This window comes from Rissa tridactyla, chromosome 14, assembly GCF_028500815.1.
Source record: "Rissa tridactyla isolate bRisTri1 chromosome 14, bRisTri1.patW.cur.20221130, whole genome shotgun sequence".
Classification (NCBI taxonomy): domain Eukaryota; kingdom Metazoa; phylum Chordata; class Aves; order Charadriiformes; family Laridae; genus Rissa; species Rissa tridactyla.
This window is the reverse complement of record NC_071479.1, coordinates 4,473,095-4,494,362: the sequence shown is the minus strand read 5'-3', so window position 1 is coordinate 4,494,362 and position 21,268 is coordinate 4,473,095. Positions and strand designations below refer to the sequence as shown.

The window sequence follows — 21,268 nt, the reverse complement described above, 5'->3', positions numbered from 1 at the left end:
TGGGAGGACAGGCTGAGAGAACTGGGGGGATTCAGCCTGGAGAAGAGAAGGCTCCGGGGAGACCTTGGAGCCCCTTCCAGTCCCTAAAGGGGCTCCAGGAAAGCTGGGGAGGGGAGCAATAAGACAAGAGGGAACGGTTTTAAACGGAAAGAGGGGAGGTTTAGATGCGAGATGGGGAAGAAATTGTTTGCTGTGAGGGTGGTGAGCCCCTGGCCCAGGGTGCCCAGAGAAGCTGTGGCTGCCCCATCCCTGGAGGGGTTCAAGGCCAGGTTGGACGGGGCTTGGAGCAACCTGGGCTGGTGGGAGGTGTCCCTGCCCAGGGCGTGGTGCTGGATGATCTTTAAGGCCCCTTCTAACCTGAACCATTCTGCGATTCTATTCTACAAATTTATTCAGTTATTTTGACAAATAGAGGGGCTCCTGTCTTACGTTCTTACATCTCTTTTTTTTTTTTTTTTAACCTTGCTTCTTCATAGTCTGCAACATCTGCAAATTCATCTTCCTCATTTTAAAAATGACCCGCTTCCTTGTGTTTCACATGTAATTGAGCTTCAAAAGATATGCATCTCAGCACAGGATCTATTTTTGTCAATTAACTGTGGATATTTTAGATGGAGTCAGATGTGAAATACATTGGTAATATTTATTTCCAAGCATCAAAATCCTTCAGGTAGATATCTAAAATAATCCATAGTGACTGGAAACTGGTTATAAAATGTTTCTTATAAAAAGTTGTGAAGAAATTAGTTTCTCATTGTGCGTGTTACACATCCATACTAAACAGGGAGTATATGCTGCATGCAGTTTTGAAGTAATGTTTACTAGAGAGTGGAAGAGATCTGAACAATAAAGCAACTGTTCCCCTCCCTTTAAGTACCTCATTTTTGGAGAAAAGAGCAAGCTATAGTATCTCCCAGTCCCTTTGGCGAAGATAAGTGGATAAAGTGATTTGGGCTTGAGTTGTTTCTCTTCCCCTCCTGCTCCCCCTTCCCATATTTACCTTCACACTTTCTCCAAAAGTTGTAATTATTGAGAAATTGCAGAACTGAATTAACCAAGGGATGCACCTCTGTGAAAGACAAAGCAGCAAAGACTACACGCAACCTTATAATGCCATTCTCTTAAAGCAAAAGTATCATTAGAAAAGTGACAGCGTGATAACAGCCTCCTAGAGCAGGGCTGCTTTCAGAGTCACCTTTAGTCATTTTGGTGGCAAAAATACATTTTTACTCCTTGTTATCTCTGCAGAACACACACAGCCGGGGAGCCTGTGCTGCACTGTGACCCAATTAGTGCAGCCACCCAGTTGCCCAGCTAAACTCTACATTCAGCTATGACTAGAAAATCCTAGTGAAGATGACGTGAACGACACTTGACCCCCCAGAATTTGTTACTGATGATGATAAGCAGAGCTAGCCTACATTTATTTTGCAGATCCAAGCAGAATTTGCAGGGCCATGGGAAAAAAAAAAAAAAGTTCTAAATTGGACGTGTTTGAGAAATACTGAGTCACAAGCCTCAAGCTGCACAAGGTCACTCTTGCAGTTTCTTTTTTCAAAGCAAACCCTAGATTTTATTATATAAAGCAGTGTTGGCAGCACTCAGAATATGCAGTCTTTTTTAGCAAAGCCCTTTGCAGCATGACTATAGCTTTGGTATTAGAGAAGCTTGCAGATGCTGCTGCTTCTGCTTTAAGAAGAGAATTAGTTGTATATTGCAAAATATTTAATTAATTTCCTGTTAAAATGAAATGAAACAACAAAATAGTTATACAATTTTACTAGTTTATATTTCAATTCATAAAGTATACACACTGCAACTATGCTACCACAATGTCCACGCATCTAATATTGATGGAGTTACAGTATATTTTTTTTTTGGTATTAAACAATAGAGATAATGTATGCAGTTAAGGAAAAAAGCTTGGACATAGCATGTTCTATTCTGTAGTTACAGAGTACATTAGCTAGCATTAGTACAGTAAACAAGAAAAAGGTAGAAATACAAAATAAACCAAATATCTTTATATACAAACCAGTGCCTCTTATTGTTACCAGCTTATACTCACACTGCACACAAAATTTATCCACTGATGCAATAGATACTTCAGCATAACACAAACCATTATAAATTAAAAAAATTACAAGGTGCAAAACTCCATTCTACAGCTTTCTGGTGAGAACTCGAGACAATCCAATGAAGAAGAAATCCAAGCACGTTTAGCACCTATTAGTGCAACTGCATCGAGTGTGAAAATTGACCTACACAACCTCTGAACATGTAACCAGGGAAGCCAGTTGGATAGCTATAAATGCTCGCAGCTACACTCAACGCAGTGATTTTTGCCTCATATATATCTCAGTTTATCGTTTCTTTGTCCCATTCATACCTATGTGCAAAACTAAATACTGGAAGCTTTCTCAGAGCTTCACAGAAGGCCTGCTACAGCCGGGTAAAAACAAACAGACAGACCCAAAACAAAAACCCTGACAAAAAACAGACAAAAAGACTCAGTTAAATGTCAGACCATCCACATAATTAGTACTTATTAGCAGTCCTGGTGTTGGGGATTTTAACGCTGTTGATATGTGGATCAAACAATATGACACAGAAGTGAAACGGAAATTTGCCAAGAATTCTGATTATTCTTGTCTAGCACTTAGACAAGTCTCCCAGCCTCAGGTTGTGAATTTGTTTGGCAGCCCATGCCAAAAAAGCCCAGAGTTGCATAGAATTGATTAGTAACAGAAAGAAATGCCAAACACAGAGAGATGGATGCACTAAAACAAAGTGGGGTTGCTCGACAGGAATGCTGAAATCATCCCCATTCATAAAGCAAAACATGTCACCTCCTACTCTCCATATCCTACCTCTGGGGACTGCTTTCTGGCACTGATGTAGTTGTTTAGTTCTTGCTAAAGTCGTCTCTTTTTTGTTGTTTGTTTTTTCATTTTTTTTCCTTTTTTTTTTTTTTTTTTTTACTGTTAGTGACACTTTTCCTTTCAAATAAAATATTAAAAAAGGTTATAACTGTAAAAAAACCTATCATATGTAAACTTAACAATTAGGGTTTGGTAAGTTCTCGTACCTAGTCTGTGAAAAGCCTCCAGCCAGACCGCAGAATGGAGTGTTTGAAGAGCTTCAATCTAGCTACATCACCTGTTAAATATCAGTAGTATGAAGATCCCATGTCTAGCAATAAAACCCTTCTTGTGTTTCCATCCTCTTTATCACTGACCTATTGAAATCCTGACATGCTGTGTTTCTATTTTATTTACATTCTGGTCCTCTCATGTCACAGAATTAAACATCTGGCCAAGGAAGGCAACAAAAGGTGTTGTGTTAAGAAGGTGTGTTTGACAGAACTGCTTTTCAACAAGTCTCTTTTCCTTGGACTCCAGTCACTGTTTTTATAGAGCTTATTGTTCTGTTGAACCATGTTTTCTTTGCAGCTTGTACTTCATTCAATGCCAGACCCAAATGGTGCTCCAAATCCTGCAAACGGAAGAGTAATTTCATTAATTTGTTGTATAGTCACAGCACAAGGTTATATGAGTTAAACTTAGAAGGCTCTAGGACATCTACAATGTCTTGGCCGCTTTAGAAGTTAAACGAGTCTTACATAAATTAAAAGTAGCACAACTAGCTGGTGAAGAAAAAAAAGCTTTGAAAAGCACACCAAGACTTGTGTCATTGCCCCTTGTGAAACACTCAGCTTGCTTTAGTACATCCAAACCCTTTAATTCCCTCCCATCTGAGAAGGAGCTATTCCCACAGGAAGTGGACTTTCTACAAAATAATCCTTATGTTTCTGTGAACTGACACACCAGTTTTAGGCTAAAAGAACAATATTGTCATATTTTACACAAATACCTCAAATACCTGGAGTGCTTTCCAATCATGTTTTACGAAACATGTCTAACATTTGTCACATGTTACTTCTTCATTTAACATTGATTGGGAGATAAAGAAACGCACGATTCAGTACTTTGTCAGAGCTTGGATTTCTTCCAAGAAGTTGCAGCAGCTCAGTCGGCAAGTACTGCACTGCAGCCAGGCAGATGTCTGGAAGTTGTAGTAGCTGGTAAATGCTTCAATACAATTTCAATTATTTTGTCTGCATACACTAAGTTTCAGACCAATGTTTGGTTAAATAACCCCATGCAGGAAATAGCAAGTTACAATTTAAACCAACAGGATCTGTTCCAATCCCTCTACAACACACCACATATTTTTCTAGGAATGCAGACGTACCATATAGACTACAAAACGAACCTCCAAAGCATTACCTGTATTTTACATTCCGCCTCCACAAGCTGCAACTTGGTCTGGGCCAGCTCAAGCTCCATTTCCCTCAGCTGGTTTTTCAGCGTTTCCTTCTCCTCATCTGTGTCCTCATCTGAACCGTCCTTGGCAGAACTAGCAACCTTCACACGGCCTTCTTTATTGAAGAACTCCCGGCAATGCTCACAGTCATCCACTTTTTGCTAAAGTAAATACCTGATTGTGAACGCTTGCATTGAAGTGCTGGTGATACGATCAAAGCCTTTTCCTGCCTCTGCTCTGGAAGAGCAGCACAAGACGAGAGGGACGACTAATGGCTTGCAAACTCGGGAACCCTTGGGGAAGCACAGCCAAGCAGGAACTCCAGCCACCCCCAAGATTTACGGGCTCTGGCAAACACTGCTGTATTTTTGGTAATACGGTATTGCTACAATAATGGGCTCTGTACTGCCTACACGTTCCTTTATGGTAAAAGTCAGACAAATTTACTCCAGAAAAAAAGACCCCTCCAAAAAAATTAACAGTTATTGCCCAGCATCAAGGTTAGTATGTAATCAATACAGCATGGGAGAGAACGGACAGTTATTCATCTCTTCTCCAGGATCTCCCCCTTATCATCTTCTTTCCAAAACTATAAGTCACTAAGGAACTCTCTTTCAGCCACCATTTTAATAATGAAATAAATAGTGTGCTTTCTGTTATGATTTTGCTGAGAGATTTAAACATTCTAGACTGTGGATCTATCTGGTCTCTTACCCGTATTTTCTCAATTTCAGCTTTATTTGCTGTTTGTTGCTTTTCCAGTCGCTCACTCAGCTGGGAACAAATCTGACATAAAAAAATATGTTACCAGACCATTTATAAATGTAAATTTCCTCCCAAATGAATGCTAAAGCACAAATAAATGCTACAGGAATATTAACATGGGTAGTCTGAAGGGTCTGAGAAAGCCAGGAAAACTGGGATGCTGCATTAAGTTGTTTCATTGCACGTATTTTCATTTTCTACATATTCTTCTATGCCCAAAGAAAAAGGTGCAGTTTGAACATAAGTTATTAGCAGTCTGGCCTAGCTAAAGGAGACAGAAAAGGTTAGGAATAGCATGGCTCTTTTTGTTGCCTTTGGGATAAAAGAACCAGGCAAGACAGCCAGAGCAGTAAAAACACCAGTTTGTTCCCGGAGACCTGTGTGACGCAGACTTCAGAATGTTTTGAAGGTTATGGGCCCACTAAAACGATACATGAGTTTGCTCCCTTGATACCTTACAATCAGGAGCCTGAATTCCAAAGCAAAATCTTTGAAAGGAGAAAGGCATTTTTTTTTATTTCTTAAGTGCAGTTCCCATCTGATCGAAGAAGGGAAGCTGGGAGAGAAACATCTTTTTGGGATGAGGTGAACCTTTAATGTACAAGAGCCCATTTGGACAGCGCTAGGCTGTAGCTGATGCTGTGGTCACTGATGCCCTACAAATACCTACATCAGGGGCAAACAGAACTGACCACCAAGCATCAGGATCTCAGCAAAAGAAAATACAAAACCAATCATGAGTTTCCCATGTAAAATATCTAAAATATCTCCTCAAATGCATGGCACAGATTACACTTATTTCCAGAAATCTCCTAAAATACCTGGGAAAGTCTTGCAATTTGATAGCAAATCACATCATCATTAAGTTGTACTTACCTGTTTGTAGTCACCAATAATAGAGCTGTTCTTTTTGATCTCCGACTCTGCCTTATCTAGTTCCCTACGACACATTTCCTTCAGCTGCAGAAAAAAAAAAAAAAGGGTTTATGTATTTGTACAGTCTGAGCAATAACCAGGTGGTATGTCCTCCTTCTCCTTAACCTTACTGCTATCCTCTGCACCAGGGAACAATGGTCTAGCTCAGTTCCATGCAGACAAGGAAAAGCTAGACTTTGGTGGCCATCATTGTTAGAAAAATTACTAGCTAAGAGAAGAAAGTATTAAAGTGCTGACAGCTGAAGTCCTATACTGCCTCTGCGCAGCAATCTCTGGCACACTCTGTGCCTTCGTGATTTCAAGTTAAAAATTCACTACCCTATGAAGCACCTGGCAGGAAAGCAAAGAATTCTGCTTTGCTGACGTCCTTTACACTACAGAAGAGGGACAAACATGACTTCGAATATAAAGCCCTTCCCACACTTGTCACTTTTTTTTTTTTAAATTTCTGTACTGCACAGAAATGTGAAAATGACAGAAATGCCCCTAACCTGAGCTGATTCTTCTTCTAGGCGCCTCTTTTCTTCTTCTGCATCAATCAGCTTCTGTTTGGTCATTAGCAGTTCCTTATTCAGAGCATCTGCCTTTTCCTCCGCCTGAAACACAAAGAGCAGAGTACGACACTGAAGAGGGGCTTTCTTGCTGTGCCGATGCTGCTAGGCAGCCACAGGCACAGGCTCCAGCAGACACAGCCAACATCGCAGACTTTTCATCCTTGTTAATAAGGGTCTGTTCATTGCTATTAATAAAGCTTTATTCTAAAAATTATATCCCTAAAATTACTATCTACAACGATAATCAAAATTCAAGTATACCACTAGACTCCATCACTTCAAAACTCCTCCTTGAATTCAGGGATTAGTTTTAGCAAAACTGGGGTAGGGATTGCTCAAAGAAATCCAGTAACAAATAAGTTTTTTTCTCATCCAGACTGAAAGTTGACCAATACATTTTGAAGACCACAAAAGGCACAGAACAGCTCACAATGCACAAGATCGATAAAAGACTAGAAACAGCTTAGAACTCAATTCAATTTGCAAACATTCAGCCTTGCAATGAAAATAGAATTAATGAAAAATGCTTCTAGAACATTTAAACCCTCCCCGAATTCTATGACACCTACCAATGGACATGATACCATCTTTATTATGCTGCCCAGAAAATACCGCATGAAAAAACTTAGCTGCCAAAGGAAACATAAGAGCCAGACCTCTCTTTCCTTTCCTCAAAGAAAAGAGATGTTCCACCAGAAACCATACAGTCTTTTTTTACTGCAGGTTTTTAAGAATAAAGATGTATTGTTGAAAAATCTTGGGTTCTTTATAAACCAATAAAACTCTCTCTGCAAAGTTAGGTCATCTTTTCCTGTCTTATACACAGCAACCCAGTACTTCCCAATAGGTGTATGAATTCTACATAAAAATAGATCAATAACTCAACTGATATATAAAATCTTCAGAAAGTGGCTGTACCAATTCCCTTCAAAGGAATAAAATCAAAAAGCGAGTTTTAGTCCCTTAAAGTCCTGCTGATCCTTTAAAACAGATGGCAAAGGCAAAGAGAACATCTTTTCATTAGACATGGTTTTTAAGCTGTTTTAAAGTTAAAGAAAACTGGGATGTGGGAGTCCAACAACAGTAGAAAAATGAAGCCTATTTTCTGGTCTAGTGCAAAGGATATTAAGGAAATTCTTATATGTCCAAATGCTTTGGCTTTGATCTTTTAGGCTGCAAGATTTCAGACATGCCATGAAAGTATTAGAAAAGGTGTGTTAAACAATGCCCTTTGGTACTTTTCTTTCAGGACATCTGGCTAGTAGAGTGAAACTTATCCTTTCAGGATCCAATTAGAAGAATTAATCGGGGTCCTAAAGTAGGATCAAACCTACCTATCTCCTCCTGGGGAATAACCCAAATGCTGCCAACATCATTTACCATCTTTGAAAGCATGACTATTATAAATCCAATCAGATGCCTCAAAGATTTTGCTTAATTCTGTTCCTCAGCTCTCCATTTAAACGAATCAATGTAGAAGCAAAACGCTCTCATACAGGCTCAAACAGCCACAAACAACAGTTAGATAACAGCTGGTACAAAAAGCTTCTGCAGTACATTTTTTGCTGGAGTCCAACCGCTGGGCAGGCTGCGTGGCCTTCGATGAGCTGTCTTTAACGAAGTGAAAAAGCACAAGGTAACAGGAAATGAACATGTCAGTGCGCTGTGAAAACCCTGCTTCTAGAACATACTTCTATGATTCACAGATTTTAACACGAAAGAGCAGTAGATGTAATAAACCTGAAATTCATAAACCAAACCTCATTAAGAGCAACATCCACCCATCAACATTTACTCTGAATATTTTTCCAACAGCAAGTTTCCAGGAGACCGTGGGAAACCTTAAATTCTCTGTAGCAGCTAAGTTGAAATATTTTAAAGCCTGTCAACTCCTGCACTGTATGATTTTCAAAAGTGATTTTCCTTTGAGATTCCAGAAATGCATTTATCTTGGTACAGAACAAGAACGACAAAACACAAGCACTTGAACTGTTCCCCTCACCTCCCCAAGCAGACAGACCAAATGCGTTCTAGCCTACCACCTGCACTACAAACACCAGTATCTTTCTGTCTCTGCATGTCCTGTAAAAAAAAAAAAAAAAGCACATCCTAATAAACCCTCCCAAACATGAGTATGTAAAGAAGGGAATGGCACAGCAAGCTTAAAAAAAATAAAATCCTTTAACACAAAGCAAACCCAAAGTTTCCTCCTGAGAGCTCTACTGATATGGGAAACAACCCAGGATGATGAGTTCACACGGGCAGATTTCAACAAGCCAAATGGAAACCACAATAACATCTTCAGAGCTGCCTGAGGTATCCAAGAATCTGATTCCACTGAGAGCCAGACAGACTCAGACTTTCACATTTACTAGGCCCTTGGCAAAAGGCTGTCTGCTGTGAAATCTTATTCATAAGAATACCAGTTGAAGGAAAACAGAATACAGCATCCACGTTATTATCTCTGTGACAATTCAAAGACTTGACTTAGCTCCTGCTGGACTTTCTTTTAATATACATAGAGAATAAAACAACTGCTCAAGTACAGGCTCAGAACCTCTCCTCTCCCTCAAATTACTCTGAAAGTTTTTCAGAGTAATTAGTATTTCAGTCACCATCTTGTTCCCCATGGACCTCTGACACAGGCCTATATCTCATCAGTCTGCAATAAGGCCATGGAAGAAAGAGTCCTTTCCCACCCAACTGGAAACACTCTATGCATCTCCTCTCCAATGAGAGGAGTAATAAGGAATTAGCCCTAGTACCTTGTCTCCACTAGTCAGCATAAAGACATGTCTTACGTTGTCCAAATCTTTTCGCAGAGCAATCTTGCTGGTCACCAGTTCGTGCGCAAGATCATCGTTTTCTTGCTCAAGCCTCATGTTCGCTTCTTGTAGGCGCCGGTTCTCACGCTGTGGGAAACAAAACAAAAGAAATCAAGAAAAAAAATCTTCCCAGGTGTTTGTCTATAAAACACAATGCTTACTGTGCCTAAGCAGAAATGCCTACTTTATATCTTAAGTATGCAAAGACAACTCTACCTGCATGAAATTCAATGAGGACAAAACTAGCCAGCCCTATTGTAAACAGAAAATATAAGCCTTGAAAAGAAGCCACATATAAATAACCCTGCTCAGCTATCACTTGTTGAGCTACAGAAATGTTTTTGAAGACTGCAGAAGTGGGGTGTCATTCTGCCATCAACAGCTTGCCAGGAGGTTCCTACAAGTACTGATCTTCTTGGCTCAAAATAGAATTTGCATGCTGGAAACAGGTGAGAGGAGGATCCTGGGAAAAACACTCTTATTTTCTCCCTCCTGTTACAACTCCCAGCACACAGACAGATATTAAAGAAAGTTTACATAAAACTCTTCAGCTTAAAATGTATAAATTTATGTGTGTGTTATTGTGTTACATATACCCATACATAATTTTACGTATAAAATTTATTCCTATGCTATATTTATTTGCTAAATAAAATATTTATAAAATTGTATACCTACCATAACATACATAATTTGAAATTAGGAAGAGGAGTGAAGTCAAGATTATAATCGGGAAGGCAGAGTCAGAATCAGTTAGGCATTTTCTTTCTGTTCATGGCTTTTGGTGCAATCAGCATGTTACACAAGGGCTCGAAACAGGCTCTAGTGAAACAGTTGTATAAGCCCAAATATAAATTCATACTATTCCTTTTTTCAGTGTGAAGGTGGGCTCACAACAACCCCATCCTGATTAACATTGCCAAAATATACAGATTCACTTCATCCTCGTGTAGCTGATTCCCCTGTGGTATCCAAATTGGTCACAAAACGAAAACAGCTCAAAGAAAAATGAGTCAAAGTGGGAACTTCCTGCAGGTACTGTGTGTTACATCAGGCTGCAGTAGTTTAAGCATTACCTCAAATCTTTCTATAGGATCCTCCTGTTGAGCTTGCTGCTCTCTCATGGTATGATACTCCTTTTCATATTTCTTCAGCTTCTTCTGGCTAATCTAAATTAAAGCAGCCCATTAGTTCCTGCCCAGAACATCAATAAAAGAACACAATTCACAAAGGGTTATGGTACAAGCTTTAGGCAATTCCTGCCTTCTACAAAACACAGCTAACATCTTCACTCAATTTTGAGTATCAAACCCTTACACACAGCCAAAAATTCTATTCTACTCAATATAATAAATAAAGCATCCCTTCCTCTTATTCTTCTGTGGAACATAGAAAAGCTTTTGCAAGGCATCCACAGGAGCATCCTACCCGAGTTTTCCTTGTGCTGCACAGCTATCTGATGCTCCGAATGCTACAGTGGCTTAGCATAACAGATTGCCTCAAAACCCACAAGCCGTGTTGAATTTTTGAACTAGCGAGATGCTGAGGTTTCTTCAGCTGCTTTTTCAGCTGTAACATCTACCATCACGCAGAAGTACTTGGTTTACTATACGTGAGACTGCAAATGCTGAAAGGGCAAGTGCGGGCTCAGCTGACATTTCTGCGAGTGTCACTCAAGCTCAGGAGAAGACAGCCTAGTCCCAGAGCTGCTGAGGTGTCTCGGCAAGCAGCAACGACCCAGAGCACGTATGTGCTGTCCCCTGCTGTTCCGGGCTTCGGAAGGCTGGAATTCTGTCTGTGGCTCTGGGATACCCAACTCTAGGAAAGTGACTTTCTCAGGGTGCCAGTTTCCCCTTCTGTGAGAAGGGCGAGAAAGGCGGTGTTGAATTCAATGGCCTGTGCACAGTGCTCAGTCCTACAGGGCCAGACACAGAAGAACCTGTAACAGATCCCCAACGGCATCTTTCCTGGGGTCACCTCTCAGCTGGGCCGTATGCTACAAGGGTTTAGCAACACGGACCACGCCAAGACCACTGTGAGCGCGTGTGGCTTGTAAGTTAGTATGCATCTAAGTGAAATCTCTAGTATTAAAAGTTGCTGCTGAACCATTATTATTATTATTTCAGTAAACCAAACAAATTAAAAACCTATGGCTATGTTTTCCTCTTTAAAAAAGTCTTGTCTGAGAAACATGGTAAACAAATTTTACATGCATAAATGACAGGCAGAATGGAAAACCCGTTTAGTTTCTCTTATCTTTGGTTTTATCGTTAACAACCTTACTTGACATGAACTGTAGAAAACTGGTAGTTAGGCTCCCTCTAGCGAGGGCTGCACAGAAACATTTCCCTGTACTTCAGTTGACATTTTTTTGGAGATGCCAGCCCGTTTATCTGGAGTCAGTCCAGCCACATCACAACTGCAGAAGTTATTCTTACAAAGCACTCCAGACAAACACGCAGACTATTAACCCTTTGCTGACAATGAAGCCAGTAAATTCAGCAGATTATTTCAGTGCTCTGCCCCTGTGGAAACACTGCCCAGACTATTGGGTTTCATACCCCAAATCTCAAGCTATGTAAAGGTTAGATCTTGAAAAGCGAGGCGTACAGCCATGTGAGAGAGAAAAGGAAGGAAGGCACACACCATTGTATTTTCGTCTTCTACTTTCCTGAGTACACTTAACCAGTTTTGCTTCTAGACACCAGTAATAAGGTGATCCTGAGAAGATTTGCTATTGTCACCGATTCTGGACACTGGAGTCCACAGGGAATCATGCCCTGGGAAAGTCAGCAAGGCCTTTGGGTTTGCACGTGACAGAAAGCAGAAACAAACACTGAAGACCCACCACAGTTTTGCAGGGGCACAGGAGGCAGCAGTAACTCTGTTAACATTTGACGGCAACACCGAGGAGTAACTTTAAGAATCTAGTGTTGTCTCAAGCTGATCATTTACTGACCTCCTTTCCAGCAGAATGCTGTTGTAATCACAATGCCTTAGCCAGGCTACTTCTCCCTTCCTATAAATGATTTATTTTGACATCAGGCCCTTTTCTGCTCAAAACCACTTCCAGATCCAGAGCTGGAGATTTCTACTGACAGCAAAGGACTTATATTTTAGGTCAAAGAAAGCAATTATGTGCAGCACTCCCGTCAGGGGAAACACACATGGATGCGACAGAGAAGCGTTCAGCCGCTGTGCAGAGCCCAGCAGCGCAGCCCCTGCTTCCTCCCCAACTTCCACTCAAAACCACAGAGCACTGAAGTGGACAACCCTCCCGCGTACCGCTCAGAGAAGAGCATTTGCTTTAACTGCTTCACGCCGCACTGGGAACGCAGGGAATTTTGGCAGAGTGGGAAGAGGAACAAGTTGTTATTCGAAAACATGAAAGGCAAATGCACTCATTACACACGATCTTAACCAGATGCACGTGCAACCTCTAATCTGTGGCTAATGTTAAACAATTGGAGAGCTAAGATAGCCTACTTTATTCTTGATTATTCTGTCATTTCTACATGAGTTTCATATAAGATATGCTTGAACTCTATGCAGAATACTGCTATCTGTACTGCTACTACAGCAGGAGTACAAGATGCCTTGAACGTTAACGTACCAGGGAAGTCGTGTACGTATGCAGTGATGCTCCAAAGAATTCCTCTATTAATTTTTAAGGAAAAAGGATACTTTGAATCATACCAGTGTATTTGACTAAAAATTAGTCTATGTGAAACTGTAAAGAAAGAATCACAGCTTCCTTAAAACACACTAAATAAATTAGCAAAGTTCCATTTTAGAACTCAATCGTTAGATCTATGAAGAGGAATCAATAACTTCCTAACTGTAATCTTTTTTGCAAATTTCACTTTAAGGGCTTATTCCAAAATGCCTATATAAAGCTTTAGTTACAATATTTACTGATTAGAAAAGCAGTTAACGTTCAGCTGTGAGGTAATGCGATATTTGCTATATATAACTAAAGTCTTAATGTCAAAGGCTAGAACTTTTATTTCATATAGTTATATTTAAGAAATAGGGCTTAGTGGGCAATTGACATCTAAAAAAAACCCACAATCAAGCAAAAAAACCCTCCACTCTTTACCTCAGTAGTTCAAGCACACAGGATAGCTCACAGAGCGCTCTGAATAAATTCGATTAAGAAAACAGGAATTACTAAGATGAATTCATTTCTGGAAGTGCATTTCTCCAGTCTACGGTACACACCAAACTGTAGTTCCTATGTTTCTATTCTGTTCAAAAGGCGGCTCCTGTAAGGACCAGAGATGACACTTTGCTGCGATACACGGTTTCTGTTATATAAGTCGGTATTTCCTAAACATTGACTGTATGAGCAGTTAATCAACGATTTGTGGGTGAAGTCAGACAGCTGTGATGACCACTTTAAGAGCCAGCCTAGATTAGCTTGCTAGCCTCAACCACCCTCACAGAAAGCAGTAGGTAATTACAAAAGATTCATGTTCAGAAACATGGGCACACCAAACACCGTACGGTACATGTCGGAGCTCTGCCTCCAACCAGAGCGCCGTAGCCCTTGTTTCCAGTACCCAAAGGAAAAGCCAAGAAGGAAGCCCAAACTATAAACCTCCCACATGAGCCGCTCATGAAAAACAATGCTTTTTTGCATCATTAAAACACTTCAGCTAAGTGTGGTGGCACTAGAAAACATACAACTCAGCCAGCACTTTGTTTAATTTCATATAAAGAAGACCCTCTTTAGACTACAAAGATCATAACAGATTAACCTGTTATTGTCAGCTACCCAGAGTACAAGTGAAATAGTTCTGAACGGGAAATTAACTTAAAACGCTTTTTAAAAAAGCGGCATACATCCCCCACCATAAAACAATGACAAATCAAAACCTCACACAGGAAATATGTAAACCTCAAGGTCATTTCCCTAGCTTGACTTGTAAGAAATCTTAAATGCCAAATCATATTCCTTCATCTCCCTAGAAGATCTGTAAATCTATCAATGCATTTTTAATGAGCTCCCTATTGCAGCACATAAACATCACATGCACCCGCAATTAAAAATAGCCATATTCTGCCGGAAAGATGACATTCTGCTTTTGCATTATTTACTCTGTTTTAAATGAAACCTCCCCACTACCTCTAGATGAAAGATACTACCCTGTTTGCAGCTACTACCAGAGAAAGATTTCATCAAAGAACTACAGAGATGTCTGCAATTATTTTATATTAGTGCCATTAGTCATTTAAGTTGGGTTGGGTTTGGGGTTTGTTATGGTTTTGTTTTGTTTTTTTTTCTTTTAAGTAGTCTGATTTTCAGTAGCACTGAATATTGTTTCCTGAAAGTCACTCTGGTTTTGAGTTCTGCAGGTGGGCCCATATCACTGAGAATCTTGGGGCTTTACTGGGCTTCGCTGTGAAGCATCTGCAATGTATGTGCATTTGGACAAGTGAGCTGCAAAGTTACATACGGAGATGGAAACTGAATGCATAAAGAAATGGTTGCGGTTGCTGTCACCACATCTTTACCTTCATATTACATGCTAATTCCATCAGCTTTTTTGCATTTTCTTCTGAGCGATATCTCTTGGGCAGCTGTACACGGAAGAATTTTAATGCCCCTTCAAAGTCAGTCAGTAACAAATCATCCTTGGTAGTCTAGAGACAGGGAAAGAAAAAAACAGTAACTGCAAAGGAGATCCTGCAAAATTACTGAATTCCCAGAGACAATAGCACAACACCAGTTTTGTAAACCTCCAACAACATGACTACTACTTAACCTTCTCCAAATAACTGTTTGTTTCTATTTCTGCAACCTACTATTTCCCCCCCACCCAAAAGCACTGTGCTGTACAGCGCATGCCAGACAACGGCACGTGTAATACAGGAAGCTGTTAGCTGGGTTTTTTTTTTAAAAAGCTTAATATTTTTCTAACAGGCATCTTAATTTTTTATATTGTGCATGATGATGCATAAAACACAATGTAATGTTTGATACTCACTTTTAATAATCCCAGTGCAACATTAAAGATAACACTTATTCCCTGGAGAGAAAAATAATGGCAAAATAAATTAATTCCTCAGTATTTACAAGCCAGGATATTAATTTATTTGGTGGGTTTTGTTGTTTGTCTACTTTCTGTGAAAAGGAGAACCAGGATACAGAAGTAACAGGTGCTATATTAAATCAAAGGCCCAGAGAATGACTTTGCAAACAATTAGGAAAGTCTATTTACTGGAGCATCGTTATAGATAGCAGAACAATGTTTCAACACAGGTTTTACTATCTCCTTAGTAGCTTGAAACTCTGAAATGATGAAGGCACTGTTCTGTACTATATTTTATTTTTTAATGACTAGATGGGCGGCTCACGATCATTTATCATATAGCAACTTCTGAAAACCCTGGATTCAAATGCAGCAATATATACATCAATATATTAAGTTCTGGTACTAAAAAATTGTGATAATTCCTGTAATGAAAAAGAAAGTGACTCACTTTAGGACAGAGTCCCACATCATCATCATCTGTTTTGACACTACTTGTTAGAAGTCTTTTATTTATATTGCCCAATTAAATACAAACAGTCCCTATAGTCAGTAGTAGCACACACGATCTTAAGAGGTACCTTTGATAAGACACATTGCTCATCTTATTTCAAGATTATGTCTTTCTTTTTCCCACTAAATTATTTTTTGACTATTACTTTAAAACAATAAAAACCCCTTAAAACTTCACTATGAGCACATTTACTATTTATGAATTAAACATGTGTTTCTAAACAAATAGAACTGATTTTCTCCATACCATCTGTTGCTTTCTATTACATTGGCACGTGGACAAAGCAAGCAGCAGACAGATACAGAGAAAGGGTAAAAACATTGACCGGCAGATTAATGAACGCTGAAACCCTTCCGTAAAGGACATGCAGACAAACTGCCACTTCACAGTAACAACTGCAGATCCAACGTAGAATGGATGCACCATGTTAAACAGTGAGTAAAAAAGCAAATAATTAAATAACTCAAGGATGCTTCAGTATGAAAGGTGATTTGTTCACTTATGTTAATACGCTCTGACTCAAGTTACACTACTTACTAGCATACTACCAAATACACGTTTCTAAACGTGATTATGTACAAAATCTCAATATAAAGAATTTTGCTCTCTAAATATATGCTGTGAAGTGTAAAGAGGCTTGAAGTTTCAAGGAGAAAGAGCTCCAAGCTTGTTAGGTTACCAGCATGAGAGTTAGCTGGGCAATTTTATATGCAATGGCCTCCGTGCAATAATACTCTAGGAAAAAAACAAAAGTTATCATTGCATATAATACGGTTTAATAACAGAGGAATCCACATATTTGTAAAATAACTCTTACCCCATAAGCACTATACAGAATCTCACATACATTCAGCAGTGTTAAAAGAAATGGGAGATTCTAATATTTTATATAGATATCAACTCCTAATTTATACCTTTAAAATCATGCTAACTCTTTTTCATTGCAGAAACATAACAGTTCTACATAAAAATAATTATCACATGCCTAGCTCTGAAAGAACAGACAGAAACAAGGACATGAATCAAGATAGTGAGAAACTGCAAAAAGCTGCCAGCAGTACAAGTCTCCAGTTGTAACACATACCTCACATAAGAGTAAGTCAATAATATGGAAGACCATGTAGAGAGGGAATTTTGCAGTGAACAGGGTAAGGAACCACTGGGAAGCATACATGTGCGCTTCAAGGCTGATGTCCAGAAAGTGGTTATACAGATCAGGAATGTATTCCTAATAATAAAAAAACCCACATAAATACTGAAAGTTAATTTCTACTATTTTGGAACCATAGCTGAAATCCCAAAGTAACAGAAGTAATTAGGGTAGAGTGGCAATCAGTGCAGCAAGGCAGGTTTCTGTATCCACCCATGGCGGACGAGACAGCTGCCCGACATGCTAAAGGACCTTCTAAGGATGCTGAAGGCTTGCCCCAGTGTGGATGCTCAGAAGGACACTGTGTCTCATGCACAGCGAGTGCAATCTCCGAGCTCTCATCTTCGCAGGAAACCCAGCCTGTGGATGTGCTGGCACTGCAGAGCTCCTCTGTGGTGTGCCTGCAGTGAGCTCAGAAGCCACCGCCACGCCAGGCCATACGAGGGTCACTCCACCTGGTCAAACACATCTGCCTTCAAACTAACTGCACGCTGCCAGCGGCATCCAGCTGGTCTCCAGTCAACAGTCTCTATTCTTAAAAAAACCTCCCATAGGGATAGTCCTCACACTTCATCCTTACTAGGACGTCACAAACACTATTCATGTATAAGATAAATTGGTAGTGTTGAATTGCAGGCTTCTGATCCATTCACTTCACGCAAGTTGAACACCCACCTGCATGAGGCGCTCCAGCTGATAGAACTTGCAGTGCAAATCTTCAAAGTTTTGTTTGAAAAGTTCCCTGAGTCCGTAATCAAACATGATTTTGACCAGAACACTGAAAGCTTGCTCCTCGGGCATCTGAGAGAGAGGAAAGTGTATTTATCACTGAGCATTTAAATCTTTCATATCAGTTCCACTTGCCTTTACCTCCCTTCTCCTCCCTCTTAGAGAAAGGCTAAATTGTCACGACTTTTGAATCTGTCCCTATCCAGTTTAAAAGTAAACAAGACTATTAACACACAAAATGAGGTCTAGTGTTGCAAATGGCATTTCATTCTTATTTTGTGAATAAATGACCTCTCACTCACTCAACTAAAAATACATCTTTCAAACATGAAGACCAAAGCAGTTTCTGGGTGTCTTTGTTCCAAATCCTGTCAGAGTCTTACAGATTTTGAACAGCCTAACCCTTTGTCACCTATGTAACTGAGACAGAAGCAGTATTACTAGAGGATGTTAAACAGGATCTTTCCCTTATCCTTCATGGTATATTTACCTTTCTAAATGACAGTATAACATTTGATGTTTATTTATTAGATGGCATGAGTAAGAGAGACCAGCTAACAAAAGTTCCACATATCACAACTCAGCGTTGGTTTGGGAAAATTCAATATCCCTTTCCTGCCAAAAACTGAAGAAACTCAACAAAGCTCGTCAGTGTTTAGACATTTTTCCTTGACATCAAAATTCAGTTTTCCTATTTCCATAGTAAAGCCTGACTTCAGGTCAATCACTTGTTCCTGTAACAGACAGAACATCCATCTCAAGTATTCTATTATTAATCTGCAGATGGAGTTTGTTAAAACTGAAAACTTTGCTGAGACATTCCACGCTGGTAGTGAAGGACTCACAGGAACTTAATTTCCTTTTCTGCAACATTTCTTTTTAATATTTATTTTCCCTAGCAGCCACGCTCCAAAGGCTGACTTCAAAGAGAATCAAATAAAAAGAAATTTATTTGAAATTTAGCCTTTTTAAACGCATACATTATTCCCAGAAGCAATAGCTATTGTTAAAGAAAGCACTCTAGAATAACGCATGGTTCATTCTTGACAGAGTCTCTCTAATGCAATGGATATTAAAAATTGGGCATATGACAATGAAAAAGCTAAAAGAAAGCACGTATGTTTCAGCAGAGGTGTCCAGTTCTCCTATCAGAAAGTATCACTGTTCTTGATCTGATTCACTGTAGTAATAAAGAATTAATTGCTTATCAAGTAAATATTTTAGATTACATTACAAAGAATTAAAAGGTTGTTATCGTTAATCATTTAGCTTTTGTTTCAAAAGAACAGAGTTTACAATCTCTTCTATATCCTCCACTGACTTTACAACATTATGGAAAATCCTCCACTGAAGACCAGGCTTCCTCTTCCCCGAAAAGCGCACAGAAGGCTTTATACTTGGTTGTCTCTGGTAGCCACAATCACTAAAAAGCAGCTGGGGACAAGAAATCTCAAAACACTACTGGGCTTAGGAACTCTTTTCAGTTTCAACTACCCATGCTCGCAATAGAAACACTGATAAAAAGCAGACGTTACTTTAAAAAAGAACAGGCTATAAATAATTTGTACAGATTTCTAATCCTCTCATATTTCCCAAGCATGTGCAAATCTAAAATGTTTGCTTCTGATATACAGTAACCATATATCTCTCTGGCTTCTGAACACACAAGCAATTAAAGGATATTACTCTGAGATCACTTCAACGAACAACAATTAAGTTTAAAAAAGCATAATTCAGTATCTTTTAAAAAAAAATTAAATGGGATTGTATCCTTCACTAACTGCTCAAACCAAGAAGCACAAAGGCCTACAATACAATACCCCACGTAGGCAGCACATTGTTCAAAGCACTGAGACCTAATAAACTGACATCCCGTCAACGTCAGAAATACACTCTGGTGTAGACAAGAGATATGGTAATTCCCATCCATATTTCTGACTGACTCCAATATAAAACATCTTCTAAAAAGCTTAAATCTGACCTTGAAACCCTTTAACAGAAGCATTTACAGTGTCGTCTTATACACAAATTCCATGCCTACTAGTGCTCATGAGCACAACCCTGCAGAGTTTCGAATGGAAGGGGTCCTGAAACAGAAACACAGTGAAACAAATGCTGACTGTAGACAAGAGTCCTTATGAATACCCCAGTAAGTTTTAAACAATGTACTCCTCTCTGTCTAAAATCACATTATTGACCGACATATTAGCCGATAACGTGGCCAGCAACTCTACTAGTTCAGGAGTTACCATTTGTTCTAGGCAAGTGGAGCAATACTTAATCTTAAAGCAAACGGGGGAAAAACCCCACCACTTACATGCAGAAGCAGCACAGCAGCAAGAAATGATTGGCCTTGACAGTAGCCAATCTCTTCATCATAGACAGAGTAGGCCTAGAAAAAGAATCAAGACTTTACAGTGTATCTGTCTCGAGCTACAAAGATAAGGAAAACAAAGCATTGCATTGAACATCACTCCATAAAGAAGGGGTAACCTGTATGAAAATCAAACTGTGACACATAGAGGCAGTGGCTGGTTGCAGTGATTCACCAAGACCACTGCAGCCTATTAAACGACTTGGATAAGTGCTTTTACCTCTAAATAGGTGCTGCAGGGACATCTGGAATAGGGAGAAACACAAGGAACATGAAAGAAAGAGTGCTGGAAGCTTAAAACGTTCCAGTTGAGATAACTGAATACAACAAGTTGCCCATTTTTGCTAATTTCTTGCCTATGGCTTTATAACATTTATGGGAGGTACATAGTTATCCCCAGTTTTAAAGACAACTATGTATGACAACAACAGCTTGTGACATATGTTACACATAAAGGACACACCCAACATCAGAACATTTCTTTTTCAAGGGGCAGCATCGGCATGATTTCCTGCATGTGTCCCTAATTTTGCCAGTACAACTTTGACAACATTGACACCTAGGGAGCATGCCGCAGACAAAGGTGAGCTGCTCTTGGTCAGTATGGAATCAGCCCTCGTCTCCATCACGGCATGCAATTTGTCCAGCTTGATCCAGGCTGACGTGCCTGGAATCACATGAAGTCTGTACCAAAAATCTTAGTGTTGAGGAATGCAGAAGGGCTTACTTTAGGTCACCAATCTGAATGGCACTAGCACCACCTAAACATCTACAGTGAAGCACTGGACTGAGTCTAGTGCCAGAGTCTGTCTCTATGACATGGTTAAGGATAACACATACTTACTCTTCTTAAGTAACAGTTACATCTGTTAATGATGTTAAATACAAGTTACCAAAACAACTCAAGAAGAATTTAAAGAATACCTTGCATATTTTGTACAAGGAGTCCTGGCCATCTCCCCCAGTATCTTTAAAATAATCATGAGCAGGGAACGTTCGATTGATGTCTCGGGTGATAGCACTGTCTTGCGGAGACTCCTATTAGAAAAAAAAAAAAAGT

At 39.6% G+C, this 21,268-nt stretch overlaps 1 protein-coding gene across 3 annotated transcripts in view; it reads right to left on the bottom strand.

The window, feature by feature from the left end:
• Positions 1-1,754: 1,754 nt before the first annotated feature.
• RABGAP1 (RAB GTPase activating protein 1) overlaps positions 1,755-21,268 on the bottom strand; it is a 74,275-nt gene continuing 54,761 nt past the window's right edge. The window contains exons 14-26 of one of the 3 annotated variants that reach the window (XM_054220428.1): positions 21,133-21,246; positions 20,152-20,226; positions 17,781-17,906; positions 17,040-17,183; positions 15,397-15,438; positions 14,924-15,052; positions 10,483-10,575; positions 9,347-9,493; positions 6,519-6,623; positions 5,968-6,051; positions 5,041-5,112; positions 4,290-4,487; positions 1,756-3,495 (exon numbers count right to left, since the gene is read on the bottom strand). In XM_054220428.1, the coding sequence (XP_054076403.1) occupies positions 3,373-3,495; positions 4,290-4,487; positions 5,041-5,112; positions 5,968-6,051; positions 6,519-6,623; positions 9,347-9,493; positions 10,483-10,575; positions 14,924-15,052; positions 15,397-15,438; positions 17,040-17,183; positions 17,781-17,906; positions 20,152-20,226; positions 21,133-21,246 (1,452 nt within the window). In that variant the 3' untranslated portion in view covers positions 1,756-3,372. Of the gene's footprint in view, positions 3,496-4,289; positions 4,488-5,040; positions 5,113-5,967; positions 6,052-6,518; positions 6,624-9,346; positions 9,494-10,482; positions 10,576-14,923; positions 15,053-15,396; positions 15,439-17,039; positions 17,184-17,780; positions 17,907-20,151; positions 20,227-21,132; positions 21,247-21,268 lie in introns of all 3 variants that reach the window. The other 2 variants (XM_054220430.1, XM_054220431.1) reach the window with 2 other exon arrangements.